The sequence below is a fragment of the Falco peregrinus genome, chromosome 12 (assembly GCF_023634155.1).
Source record: "Falco peregrinus isolate bFalPer1 chromosome 12, bFalPer1.pri, whole genome shotgun sequence".
Taxonomy (NCBI): Eukaryota; Metazoa; Chordata; class Aves; order Falconiformes; family Falconidae; genus Falco; species Falco peregrinus.
The window spans coordinates 408,545-420,773 of NC_073732.1; the positions used below are offsets into that span (position 1 = coordinate 408,545).

Here is a 12,229-nt window from a genome sequence, read left to right on the forward strand (position 1 = left end):
AACACCCAGGCAGAGGCACGGCACCCACCTGGGCTGCCAGCGTCAGCCACACAGCAGAGGCTGAGCTCATAGACTCCCGTCACACGGTTGCTGCGAGCAAAGGGAGACGAGGTGTTACCAGCTCTGCCCCATCCCTGTGCCCTGGTTATTTTGCCCAGGCTGCTGGGATGCCCCAGAAGGGCTCCAGTCCCTGGGTGATGACTCTTCTCCCTCAGAAAGACAGGTGCATCCCAGTACCTCTCAGAAGCCCGCAGGCTGCCACTGCCAAAAAGGTTGCGGATGGAGCGGGAGGCAGGAAGCTTGGCATCCCGGGAGTAGAAAACCATGCAGAAGTCTTTGGTGATGACGGCAGGCTGAGTGCAGTTCTCCATCTGCAGCAGGGCAAGGGAGAAGGCATCAGGGGGGCTGTGGTTTGGCAGCCCAGTGGATTTCTCCCACCCCTGGTACCCAGTGGTTTCCACTCCCAGGGCCCCACAGGGCCCCCAAGCTCCAGGCTGAATCCTGCACCCCGTAAGCAGCAGTGCCAGCTAAGGAGGGGTTCACACTGCAGTGGGGGAAATACCAGACTTTGCTGGCATTATAATGGCCCGAACTAAGGTCCTTGCCTCAATGTAGGCAGAAAGAGTGATGTAGATTTTCTCCCGGTACGGGGTGACACGGTTGAGCAGCAGCGAGTTGTGCATGGAGCTATCCCACGCTGTCTCAAACTGGTAGAAGCTCCTGCCGAAAAAAAAAGCAGAGCCGGTAAAACAACCCCCCCAGAACCCCAGGCAAGCGAGCAAGGAGATGCCATCGTCCCCCCTCCACAGCGCTGTGACAGACCTGCAAGGACACATGGACATGCACACGCAGCAGGGACAGATGGGGACAGCCACTCCAGAGGACACAGGCTCAAGGCAAAGGGGGACAAGGCATGGTGGGAGGGGGATGCGGCATCCTCAAAACAGCCGATGGACCAGTGTTTTGGGGAGGAGGGACCACGGGAGGAGTGGAGGCTCAGCTGGGATGCAGGCAAGGCAGGGCAGGCTGAGAAGGCAAAGGAGGGTGCATGCCCCACCCCCGTGCTCAGAGTGGTGGGGTGCCACCCCCAACATACCCGGGCCAGGTCCCCACTACCCAGCCTGGGACACGCAGCACCTCCTGGCCCCCACCAGAAGCAGCTGTCACCGTTCTGGTGACAATGGCCAGAAGGGAAGGGAGGTTGCACTAAGGGGTTGCTGCCACCCCGCCCCTGGGAGAGCAGCCCCCACAGCCAGCCACATCCCCTTCCCCAGGGCTGCCCCCGTCTGCCAGTCCTGCACCCCAGAGGGACCCAGGGACCACTAAATCAGTGGCTGGCCCCTGTTGGGCTGCATCCCCCTGCTCCTGCTCTGCCCTTGCCAGCCCCATTCCCACCAGGCTGCCTTGCTCCCCTCACTGTGTTCTCCATGGCTCCCAGGCTGGGGGAAGGGGTCAGGGACACCCGGCCCCATTCACCCTGTGCCTGTGGGGTCCCATAGAGGACAGTGCAGCCACCCAGAGCAAGAGTGGCAATTGCCCTTTTTGGGTCAAGCAATTGAGGGTGGAGGAAGCAGGAGGTAACTCCAGCTTGAGAGCATGGGGGATCCATGTTTCACCCCCTGCCCTACTCCTGGGCTCCCTGCTAGGCCAGCCCCCAAAGCCATCCAGAGCTGCCACAGCCCAGGCTCCTGCCTTGACCATCCTGAGGAAGCTGTGGCTCAGTGATATCTCAATGAGGATGCTTCGGCACATCCCTGAAGCAGCATCCAGGCAGCTGAGGGGCTCTTTTAGAAAGAGCCAGGGCAGCCAGGGGGAGTGGGAAGAGGCTGTCAGCTGTGACTGCCCCCAGTTGGAAGAAAAGGGAGAGCGACACTTTCAGGTGTATAAAATACATTAAAAAAAAACCCGCATGAGACAGAGCCAAGGTGAGGGATTGCTTTGCAGACACAGGTCGCTTGAGAAGAGAGTACTCCCCAGGGAGGAGGAGAAGAGGAGCCTCAGGAGGGTGGAAAGAGCAAAAAGCAAAGGGAGGAGGCGAAAGAGAAAGAGAGAAAAGCAGGAGGGACCAGACCAAGCGGGTGCGTGCGAAATACCTAGTGTCATTTCCGAACGAAATGCTATAAGTGGAAGGTGACCCAAGGACAAACACACACACGTACACACACAGAAAAACGAAAGGTCAGAAAGCATTGTCTGTACAGCGCTGGCACAGGAGCAGGGCTGTGAGGAAGGGGAGGCTTGGCCCCATATCAGCACCACTGGCTGAAGAAGCTCCTGCTTAGCTAGACCCCTAATTGGAGCCCAGAAGGAGCTCAGCGAGGGCAGACAGACCTGGGTGAAAACCCTCTGCCTTACTCATGGTCCAGCAGCTGGGAAGTGAACACATTCCTCCTCATCCCCTGTACTCTGCCTCCCCTTGCTGCTGTCCCAGGGCAAGGAGCTCCCACCCCGTGCAGCCCCTTAGGAAGGTGCCCACTGAGGGGGGACCAGCCATCCCACTGTCACCCATGCAGTGGAAGATGATTTCTTGGCCCATCCCCTGGTTCGCAAGGGAGACCATCACTGTGCCAAGAGCTCACAGGCAATGCCAACGCAAGCCATATCCTGCAGCTGGATCTGTGCTGGATCCATCCCCCTGCACCCCAGGGGTTACACCACAACAGTGCCAATGGAGGGACAGCTCTGACCTAGGGCATCTCCCAGCTGGACCAACTTCTAGCTGCTGTAGGGAGGACAATCTCCCAGGAACAAAGCTACAGAGCCCACCAGGACTTGGGACACCCCATCCCCTGTCTCCCAGATGCATCCTCCTCTTCTGCTGTGAGGCAGGGTGGTGGGACACCCCCTCCTCTGCGGCCTCAGCAAGGCTCCCATCCAGAGGTGGGTGGCAGCATTCAGGTCCGGCAGCTTGTGCCTACGCACCACACACCAGGCTCACCCTGCAGTCCCAGCTGAAGCCCCCCATCCCAAAACAGCCGCTCCCCTTGTTACACAGGGGTATAACAGTCCATGCCACATACGGGTGCATACACCCACCATTGTGCTTGTGTACAGACGCACACTGCCCATATGCCGCACCTATACCTGCGAGACTACTGTGCACGGGACAGGCAGCCATGGCGTGTGCCGCCACACCACCCAGTGTTACTGCCATCCTTGTCAGGTGCCCAGGCGAGGGCTGGAGGCGCTCTGAAGCCCCCACCATGGCTGCCACAAGCCTTGCGGCTACTCCCAAGTGGTGCCAGGGGCCAAGATAGGACTGGGGCAGGAGGCAACAGGGGGGCGGCACGCTCAGTGCTGGATGCCAGAGAGATGGGAGAGCAGCGAAGTCAAAAAGCAAGAAAACCCAAATCAGGCGATGGGGGGCACAGGCGTGCGAGGGGGAGCAGCAGCCAGCGAGAGCGTGGCCCTAACAAATAGCAAAGGGGCCGAGTGAGCGAGAGGTGCCAGGGCAGGGGGAAGGAAGGATGGGGCATTTGGAGGGATGGGGGGCTGGATGTCCAAGTGCTGCCTCAGGCAGGAGTGAACGCACTGAGGAGAGGAGGGAGAAAGAAAGAAGGGAGAGAGAAAGGGGGGGGAGGGTGGAAAAAAAGCCAATGGAAACAAATAATACCTAGGCATATCCGAATCAAGAAACTGCCTGCAAAAACACAAAACAATCACATGGTTAGTGTGGGCTCAGATGGGCGGCAGCAGGGGAGAGAAGCGAGGGGGAACCCTGAGTGCTGCCCCCCATGCCTCCTCCCTGGGCACTCACTGCAGGGATGAATGAATGCTGGAGAGGGAGCTGTATTGGCTGCTCCCCCAGTCTCCTCATGAGTGGCTCTGGGGAACTGGGGAGGCTGGGGGCCGGGGGGAGCCAGGGCTGCTCTGGGCAGTGGAGGCTGCATGGTGTAAGGCAGCGAAGCAGGGAGCGCAAGCAGCCAAGGAGGAGAGTGAAGTGGGTCCTGGCTCTGCCCACTGCCCTCCCTCTGCCCATCCTTGCAGGCTGCTGGGGCCAAAGCATACACACCTGCATGCCAGATGGAAATAGGGGGGAAGTTGCATGCCCCTCAGCATCCTGCAGGAAGCTGGCCGCCCCCTCCTCCCCCTGCCTAGCCCTCAGCAGGCTCGACAGGATGGATATGGGACAGATACGGCGTGCACACCAGCCCGCGGCCCCAGATCAGGGGTGGCCCTGAGACGCAGACCCTCTGAGTGTGCAGGTAAGTTGGGCTCTTGCCAAATCCAAGCCCCGAATCTGCCTGCTTCTCCCCACACCCTGAGCAACCCCCAGCCTAAGCTGTGTCCCCTTGTCCTGCAGGACCTGCAGGGGGAAGGCAGAGCAGGAAGCACATCCCCCCTGCCAGGCTACGCTAGAGATGCTTTAGATCCTATATGGCTGCACCTGGGACCAATCAGCCAGAGCAGGAGCTGAAAAACAGCACAGCCTCAGGAGCCTGTGGGCGCCTCAGCCACCCAGCTCTCAACAAAAACTGCCACAGTTTGGCCAGGCCAGGCCAGGCCCAACTTGCCCGACTGACCTCACTCTGTTGTCCCTGTAGCTGTGCCAAAGTGCCCAGTCTGACACTCATACACATACCCAACCCTGTGATTTGGCTCTGCTGCCCTGGTACTGCACGCTTGTCACTCCACCATGCCCAGGAGTTGCCCTGGGAGTGCTCCAGGGTGGCACCTCCCATCCAGACCCCCATCATTCCCCTCAAAAACACCCTGCCTTCGAACAGGCCACCTTGGGACAGCGCTGACCCTGAAGAAAACAAGGAGAAAAGCGATCCCCGCTCCCTGCTGGGATGCTCCTACACTGGCTACCACCATGTGCGCAGCCCAGGACCAGTTCCGCTGCTCCCAGTGCTGCCAACAACCATCCCCATCTTGTCGCGGCTGCCCGCAGGCACACATTCTGGCCAGGGACCCCTGCCAGCCCCCCAGGTTTCACCAGCAACCCTGGTGCAGAGGAGAGCTCTGCCCTCCACATGCACCACTCCCCCCTGCCCCCACAGGACCCAGCCAGGGAGATCTTGGAGATAAAAAACCTCCAGCCCTGCTGCTCCCACACCCCTGCCAAACCCATGGCAGGGGTGGGACAGCCCGCCCCACAACAGGCATCCCCACAGCAGTGGGGGATGGCTTTTCTGCAACACTCCCACAAAAATGGGGACCTGCCACGGGCACCAAGCAGCCTTTCCAGCACATTTTCTGGGATGCAGAGCAAACAGCCCTTTGTGGCAGGTCCCCTCCAACCACAGGGTCACTACATCCTTCCAGCACCAGCACCGGCACCAACCAGCTCTGCACCTGGCAGTCACAACCATCACAGGAGAGCAGGACACCCACCCAAATTCCCTGTAGTGCCAAAGCCCAGTGCGGAGATGGTTGGGTGAAGAGAAGGAAGAGGGCTGGTGGCTTTGAACCCCAAGACCCTCTGCAGCTCCAGAAACCACCTGCCCTGATGCAGCAATGGGTCAGCAGGACCCTGTGGAGGAACCAAAAGCCCCCCCCAGGGGAAGGAGGGGCTCCCCACATCTTCCCCCAGCCCTCACCGCAGCAGGGGAAGAGCAAGAGAAGCAGCAGCACGCACCGGTCATCCTGGGAGGGGTGGATGTACCCAGAGGAGAGGATGTTCAGAGACAAAATGTTGGGGTCAATGAGAGACTCATCTGCTTCTGGGGTGTTGCGGATCCGACCTGCAGGAGCAGCAGAGGGACATCTCTCAGGCAACAGCTGATGGCTCTGTGAGGGTCCACCATGAGGGGCAGAGGTAGCTGTCTGCCTACATCCCACAGCAGCCCCCTCATCACAGGCAACAGCTGCCTGGTGCTTGGCCACTCAGTGCTTGAGGTCCTGGTCCAGCTCCTGGATGCAGTGGCCAGGACAAAGGCATCCTGTCCATGTGGCATCCCAGTGTCACCTGCCAGGCAGCCACCACTTTGTGGGAGGGGAGACAAGGTATAAAGCGCCATGTGGGAATGTGGGTGAGAAACAGTTCGAGAGGATGCTTGGGAACTCAGTGGGCTGAGGGTTGCTCACAGCCCACCCAACCTGATTTGGCTTACCCACAACCAGCTCACGCACTTCCTTCCAGCGGATGAGGCTGCCCGTTTCATGCACCAAGGTGACGGTGATTCTCCTCTGGATGCCCTGAGACCCACAAGGCCAGAGAGAAGGGACAGTGGTTAACACAGCTGCCAGTAGGAGCCAGAGCCAAGATGGCACCTCAGGGAGAAAGTACCTGGTGGAGAAGGAAGGTCCCATGGCATGGCATGCCTCCACGGTGGTCCACAACAGCAGGAATGTAGCTGGAAGAGAGGATTGCGGCATGACATAGAGGCCTGTTGGCCTGCCTGGAGGTGCTGAGCACCAGGCAGATCACCACGCTGCCTCCCTCTCCCCTTTCTGGCAGGACTTACTCGCCGTTGGCCTCCAGCTCACAGATCTCAAAGAAGACCATCAGGTCATACTTGCACTGGCACGGACCAGCGCTGGGCCGAGTCATGGTGCTCAGCTTTGTCGCAGGCACTGTGGTGGGTCAGAAAGACAGCTTAAAGGGTGAGCTTGCCACCGATGTTTGGAATGAGGCATGTGATGGCAGGCAGGGTAAGGGGCAGAGCAGGTAGGGACCATGGGGAGACACATGGAGGCAGGTGGCAGCAAGGCAGGAGGGAATGCATAGAGGGGGACAGCGCCATCCCGGGGACCTTGCTGACCACTGGCATGCCTTCTGCCACGCCCAACACAGGGCAGCAAGGGTGTCAGGATGCAGCTAGCCTCACCCATCCCCAAGATGCACATTCTGAGCCCGCAGCCCTGGCACTAACACATCTCAAACCATACAGCACCTCTCCAAGGGTACCACTCAAGGACAGCCGTTTGGGGACAGCCACTTGGGAACAGCTGAAGGGAGGCTCCGCCAGTGCTGGTGCGGGGACTCCACAGCAAACCACAGTGCTCAGCCAGGCCCCCACAACACAGGTCTCAGCAGCCAGAGCACAGTGGAGACCCCATAGCCCCTGTGGGATGGCATGGCTGAGTGGCCACCTGAACTGTCCAGGGCGGGTAGCCTCCTCCCTGCCACTCCACAGGAAATTAGAAGGGGGCTTTGCATCAGCCAGGTACTACCAGAATGGGTGCCAAGGGCTTTAAGGGCTTTTGGGTGCTATGGTCCGCAGTACATTTTGTGGTGCCCTGGGGCCCTAACTGGTTGGTCCCGCTGGGCAAGGGGACCCTGCACCCAGCACAGGGACCACGGACAGGCAGAGGAACAGGCAGCCAGATCCCCTACCTGGTTTAGAGAGCGGCATCACACGGGGGAAGTGGCGCCGGGACGGCCTCAGTGGGCTGCAGAGAGAACCAGCTTGGTTAAAGCATCCACAGGGACTCTGAATCTGGCTAACCTCACCTACTCCCTGGGGCCACCCCATCCTATCACCTGGCCCCTGCTTCTCTGGGTCCCCAGGAGGGTGGCTGCACCAGGTGCCCCCAGTGGCACCCAGGGGCGGCTCAGGGTGCACCTACCTCAGGACGTCCTTGCAGAGGGGTGGGAACGGGTGCTGCTGGTAGTGCCCAAAGACTTCAAATACAATCGGCTGACTCTTGATGTATTCAATGAAGGACTTGGTCACCTCCACAGCGATCTAGAAGAGAAAGAGCCGTCGATGGCACAGTTTAGCTGGGAAAGGGATGCAGCTGGCAACAGCGCCAGGGAGGTGAGAGGGTGCAAGCCTGTCTGATCCCCTGCAGCCCTCACCCATCCCCTTCCCCATGGCCCAAGGATGGTCTCCCCACCAAGACCACCATGGAATCCCAGTCTTTTGGGGTAGAAGGAAGTGGCTTGTGGTCTTTCCCCCACACATCCACCTTGTCTAAGGTTGGCTTAGCTGAGCAGCTGTGACAGGCTGGGAAAGCCAGCAGGAAGATGCTCCCCCAGGGAGAAGATCCAGCCAATGGCCCGGCAAGGACACCAGCAGCCATGGGGGTGAGGGGTTGTGGACAGGGGAGGGGTACGCACATTTTGGACGTGATAGAAACCCAGTGGTGGCCCCCGTCCCGTGTTCTTCAAGGGTTCTGTTGAAAAGGCCTCGTCATGGCGATGGATGAAGCTGTGGAGGGAAGGAAGGTGGCTTGGGGGCTACAGGACAGGGACATGCTGGAGCACGGAGGGCAGAAAAACCAGGAACCAGGACAAGAATCTGCTCCCCCCAGGGCTGCTGCCCACACCCTGGCCTGGCATAGGACCCCCCTGAAGCCGGTGGGACCCTCTCCCTGCTGTTTTCCAGTGACTGAACAAGATACCAGAAAAACACATGGGCTCATCCTGCAGCTCTTGGTTTTGCCTCCCTATCCATAAAGGGCTCAGAGCTTGGAGAGCTGGGACTCCCCAACATTCACCACCAGCCCCGAGGCAATGACCAGAGCACAGTGGGAGATGTGGGGCCAGGAGCCATCGAGGGCTTACTTGAACTGGCAGAAGATGTCTGCATATTCTGCAGAGATGCTGGAGGCTTGCAGGACTGTCACACGGAAAGTAAAGATGCTGCCCAGTTTCAGGTGGTCCAGAGCTGTCTCCAATGGCCCATCCGGCACAGGCTTCTCTGGACTGTCCAGGAGAAGGTCCTCTGGGGTCACTGTGGGGAGGGGAGGGTCCTCAGCAGGGCAGGGGGTTCACCCCCTGTGTCTGCCAGCAGCCCCATGCCAGGGCAGCAGGCTTTTGACACTTGGGTGGGCAACAGGAGTCTGGATGCTGGGGCAGGGGACTGCTCCCCAACCACTTGTCAGCACCCCCTCACCTGCACAGGTGTTGTTGTTGACTTCGTCAGCAGAGGGACCCATGTCGCTGACCTGTCCCTGGCCTTCGACAATGCGCAGTTCCTCCTGGGAGGTCCCCGAGCGAGACATCCCCACCGCTGGGCAAGACTCTGACTGGAACTGTGCCAGGAGCAGTGCTCAGGGATGCCGGTGGTCTGTGAGGTGGTCCCGCTTGCAACCACACCCAGAGTCCCAGGGCACCTCCAGCTCTCCCACCCCACAGCAACCCATGCTGGGACAAGGGCAAGAGCATGGTACAGTGGTGGGTGCCAGAGGGCCAGGGGCTGCCAGGTGGACTGGGAGCACGGTCCCTTCAGCGCGATGCCTGCACCTGGGGGAGCACAGTGGTCCCCGTGGAGGAGCACCACTGTGGCAGGCAGGGCTCCATGGTCCCTAGGCACCCACCAAGAGCTGGCCGCCACCATACCTTCTCAAAGTGCTGGTCATCAAAAGAGATCTTGGCCGTCCCCGACTGCCGCACACCGGAGCCGTAGTCAGGGGCTTCCTCATCCGCTGGGGGATGGATGGTTGTGAGCCGGTGCAGGGGGATGTGGGGGATGCGAGGGGCGTACTCTGGGGGGGAGCCCCCCTCCTACCTGAGATGGCCTGGACGGCCACACGCAGGAAGCCCTTCACCTCGCCCTTCTCGCTGACGATGGCCACGCGATGCACCAGGGGCACAGGATAGAGGAGGTTGCTCAGGTAGACAAAGGCCCTGCCAGAGAGGGGGGGGGACACACACACACAACATGGGGGGAGCGGTCACTGCCCCCACCCGCGGGTCCCCAGGCGCGGGTGGCACGGCCGCCGGCGGCCGGGATCCCAGGTCACCGCTCACGGCACTACCGCGGCGCTGCAAAGCAAAACTAAAGAGAAAGCAGCCAGGGCCAGCCGAGAGGGGAAGGGGGTGGGCAGCGGGTGGGCAGGTTCTGCAGGCAGGCAGGCGGACAGTGCGCCGCGGGCAGCACCACGAAGCAGACAGGGCTCGCATACCTCTCCGGCTGTCACCTCCGTGGCGGGCAGGGAGGGGAGGGGGGCTGTGCTGGTGCCACTGTGAAGCCGGGAGGGAAGAGGACCTTCTCTGTGGTGAAGAAGCTGGAGTACTAGGGCAGGCGGTGCTGCGACACGACTTGGGGGCAGCTGCGGAGTCACCGTGGCAGGGATGGGGTCAAGTCAGGACGGGAGGGAGGGTGATGAGGGAGGTAGAGGCCGGCAGGAACAAAGGAGGGGAGAGGAGGAGGCCCCGGCTGGAGGCCAGAAGCCTCCAGAGATGAACCTGCCAGGGGGTCCCGGCCCCAGCCCTGCCTGTGGTATCACAAGACTGCTGGTGGCTGCACGTGGGTTCTGCCCGGCTGGGAGGGATGCTGCATGGTGTGGCTGGCAGAATTGGTGGCATATGTCCCCCCACCCCATCCCTTCACACGCATGTGGCTATGGAGTCCATCACAGGGATGGCATGGCTGGCTTCTCCCCGTGGGTGGGGAAGGAGCTGCCCGCTCCCCGTGCAGCCAGCCTGAACCTCCCCACTGTCCACGGTATCCAGATTGCCAGCACTACCATAGCAAGGTGCCATGCCAGGGTTCAACACGATGGCCACACCATGTCTCTGGCAGCACCTCCCACGAGGCCACAGCTCCCCATTTTGCCTCCTCTTGCCATCCTCCTCAGCCTTGCCACCAGCCAGCCTGCCTTCCAACAATCTTCCTGACACCCTGGTGACAGCGTGCTGTGCCCTCCATGGTGACAAGCCACTTCGGTGCTGAGCTTCCTGCCAAGAGGTATAAGCTACCCTTGCCTGCAGGGCAGCACCATTCCCAGTGAGAGGCTGTGTGGGGTGCCCAGCACCCCAACCCAGGGCAACCACAGGCATCTTGACATGCAGCATATTTGGGTGTCATGGGGAGGGATGGTGCTGGAGCTGGCCAAGACACTCCTGCTTCAGGAGGGTCCCATGAGGGTTGCATCTCCAGGAGGCTGGCAGTGCTGCTCGTGATGTCCCAGCCTTGCAGGTGCCTTTGCAGACATCCAGTAGTACCCAAAAATGCTTAGGGAGCTCCTGCAGCAGGACCCAGCCCTGCACTTGCAGCCCAAGCCCCAAAGTCCGGATATTCCCCTTGCTCTGGTGACTCCCATTGAACTCCAACTGCTGCTTGAGGCTTTTTCCACCCAAAGCATCTCCAGTGTCTCAAGTTGTGGAAGCAAAGGTGATGCCCCATCACTGTCTCCTGCTGGGCCCAGCTCACTCCATCTCTTCTCGGAGACCACCAGGGACAAGTGGCTGGACTGTACCAGGGCTTCCTGGCAGGACTGCGTGCCTAGGGTAGAGCCCACAACTGCGGGGATGTCTCGAAAGTACGGGGATCTGGTTGTGCCTGCTCACTCAAGATCACAGGGCAGCTGGTGTTGAAGCCAAGGGGGTGAAGAGGGGAGGAAAGAGGGAGAGGGAGAGGGTAGGTGCGCAGGGAGGAGCGGGACAAGTGTGTCACTAGAGGAAGGAGGGCAGGGACACTAACCACAAGATTGGTGAGGTGCAAAGATGGCATGCTCAGACCAAAGAAAAGCCTTTCCAAAGGAAGACAAAAGTGAAATAACCCCAATTTTTGCTAAAGCTTTGGAGAGATAGAGCCAGCAGCTAAAAAAAAAACCACAAACAAAACCAAAAAACTAAAAAATTAAAAAAAACAAAAACAAAAACCTAAAATAAAAAAAAGAAAGGAAAAAAAATCAAAGACAAGGATCCAATCATAAACCAATCCAAGCACACTTCACAAGAAATGTGGCCGGCGGAGCTGCTGCGCGGGGAGCCAAACCCAGGGCAGACTCAAAAGAAGTCCGAAGGCGCCGAGCTCTGGGGAACATGCCCCCGGCACGGAGCAGGGCCGCTGCCGCAGGGCCTTGTTTGGTTTTTTGAGGTGCCCCTGAGAGTTTTGAGGGGGGGGGGGGGTTATGTTTTGTTTTCTTGGTTTTTTCAATAAGGAAAAAAGGAAAAAGAAAAAAAAAAAGGGGGAAGAACCCAGCTCTTTCGGTCTGAGGCTGCAGGACTCTTACCACACCTCTGCCCTCTCTGCCTGCACTGGTCCCCCTCTTCCCCACCTCACTGCCCACACCCTGCCCCTCAGGGATAAGCCTGGCTTTAGCACACCAAGGAAGAGGAGCTCCAGCTCCACCCCAGTGAGGGCAGCCCCAGTGGAGAGAGGTTCATCATCATGAGCCCCTCTGGCTCCTGTATGGGGCAGAGGCTCTGGGACCAGCTCCAAGCACATACCCCTCTGGGAAAGCCCTGGAGCAGAGCTAGCAGCACCGCATCCTGTTTTGGGGATGGGCAGAATGTGATCGGCTTTGGCAGCACAGCCAGTTTTGTGGCAGCTGGTGGGTTTCCTCAGGCCAAGACTGATGGAGCCCAGGGGGGTCACCTGGCCAACAG

The 12,229-nt window shown here is 59.8% G+C and overlaps 1 protein-coding gene across 27 annotated transcripts in view; it reads right to left on the bottom strand.

Moving 5' to 3' along the window:
• The window catches only part of KIF1A (kinesin family member 1A), a 42,427-nt gene that overhangs the window by 5,529 nt on the left and 24,669 nt on the right, over positions 1-12,229 (bottom strand). For 8 of the 27 annotated variants that reach the window (XM_055817616.1, XM_055817620.1, XM_055817619.1 and 5 more), the window contains 16 exons: positions 9,402-9,520; positions 9,233-9,318; positions 8,787-8,925; positions 8,456-8,624; positions 8,009-8,099; positions 7,516-7,634; positions 7,283-7,338; positions 6,411-6,519; positions 6,233-6,299; positions 6,057-6,141; positions 5,582-5,687; positions 3,614-3,640; positions 2,094-2,117; positions 606-720; positions 238-371; positions 29-90 (listed from right to left, as the gene is read on the bottom strand). In XM_055817616.1, the coding sequence (XP_055673591.1) occupies positions 29-90; positions 238-371; positions 606-720; positions 2,094-2,117; positions 3,614-3,640; positions 5,582-5,687; positions 6,057-6,141; positions 6,233-6,299; positions 6,411-6,519; positions 7,283-7,338; positions 7,516-7,634; positions 8,009-8,099; positions 8,456-8,624; positions 8,787-8,925; positions 9,233-9,318; positions 9,402-9,520 (1,508 nt within the window). The remainder of the gene's footprint in view (positions 1-28; positions 91-237; positions 372-605; positions 721-2,093; positions 2,118-3,613; positions 3,641-5,581; positions 5,688-6,056; positions 6,142-6,232; positions 6,300-6,410; positions 6,520-7,282; positions 7,339-7,515; positions 7,635-8,008; positions 8,100-8,455; positions 8,625-8,786; positions 8,926-9,232; positions 9,319-9,401; positions 9,521-12,229) is intronic. The other 19 variants (XM_055817626.1, XM_055817643.1, XM_055817622.1 and 16 more) reach the window with 3 other exon arrangements.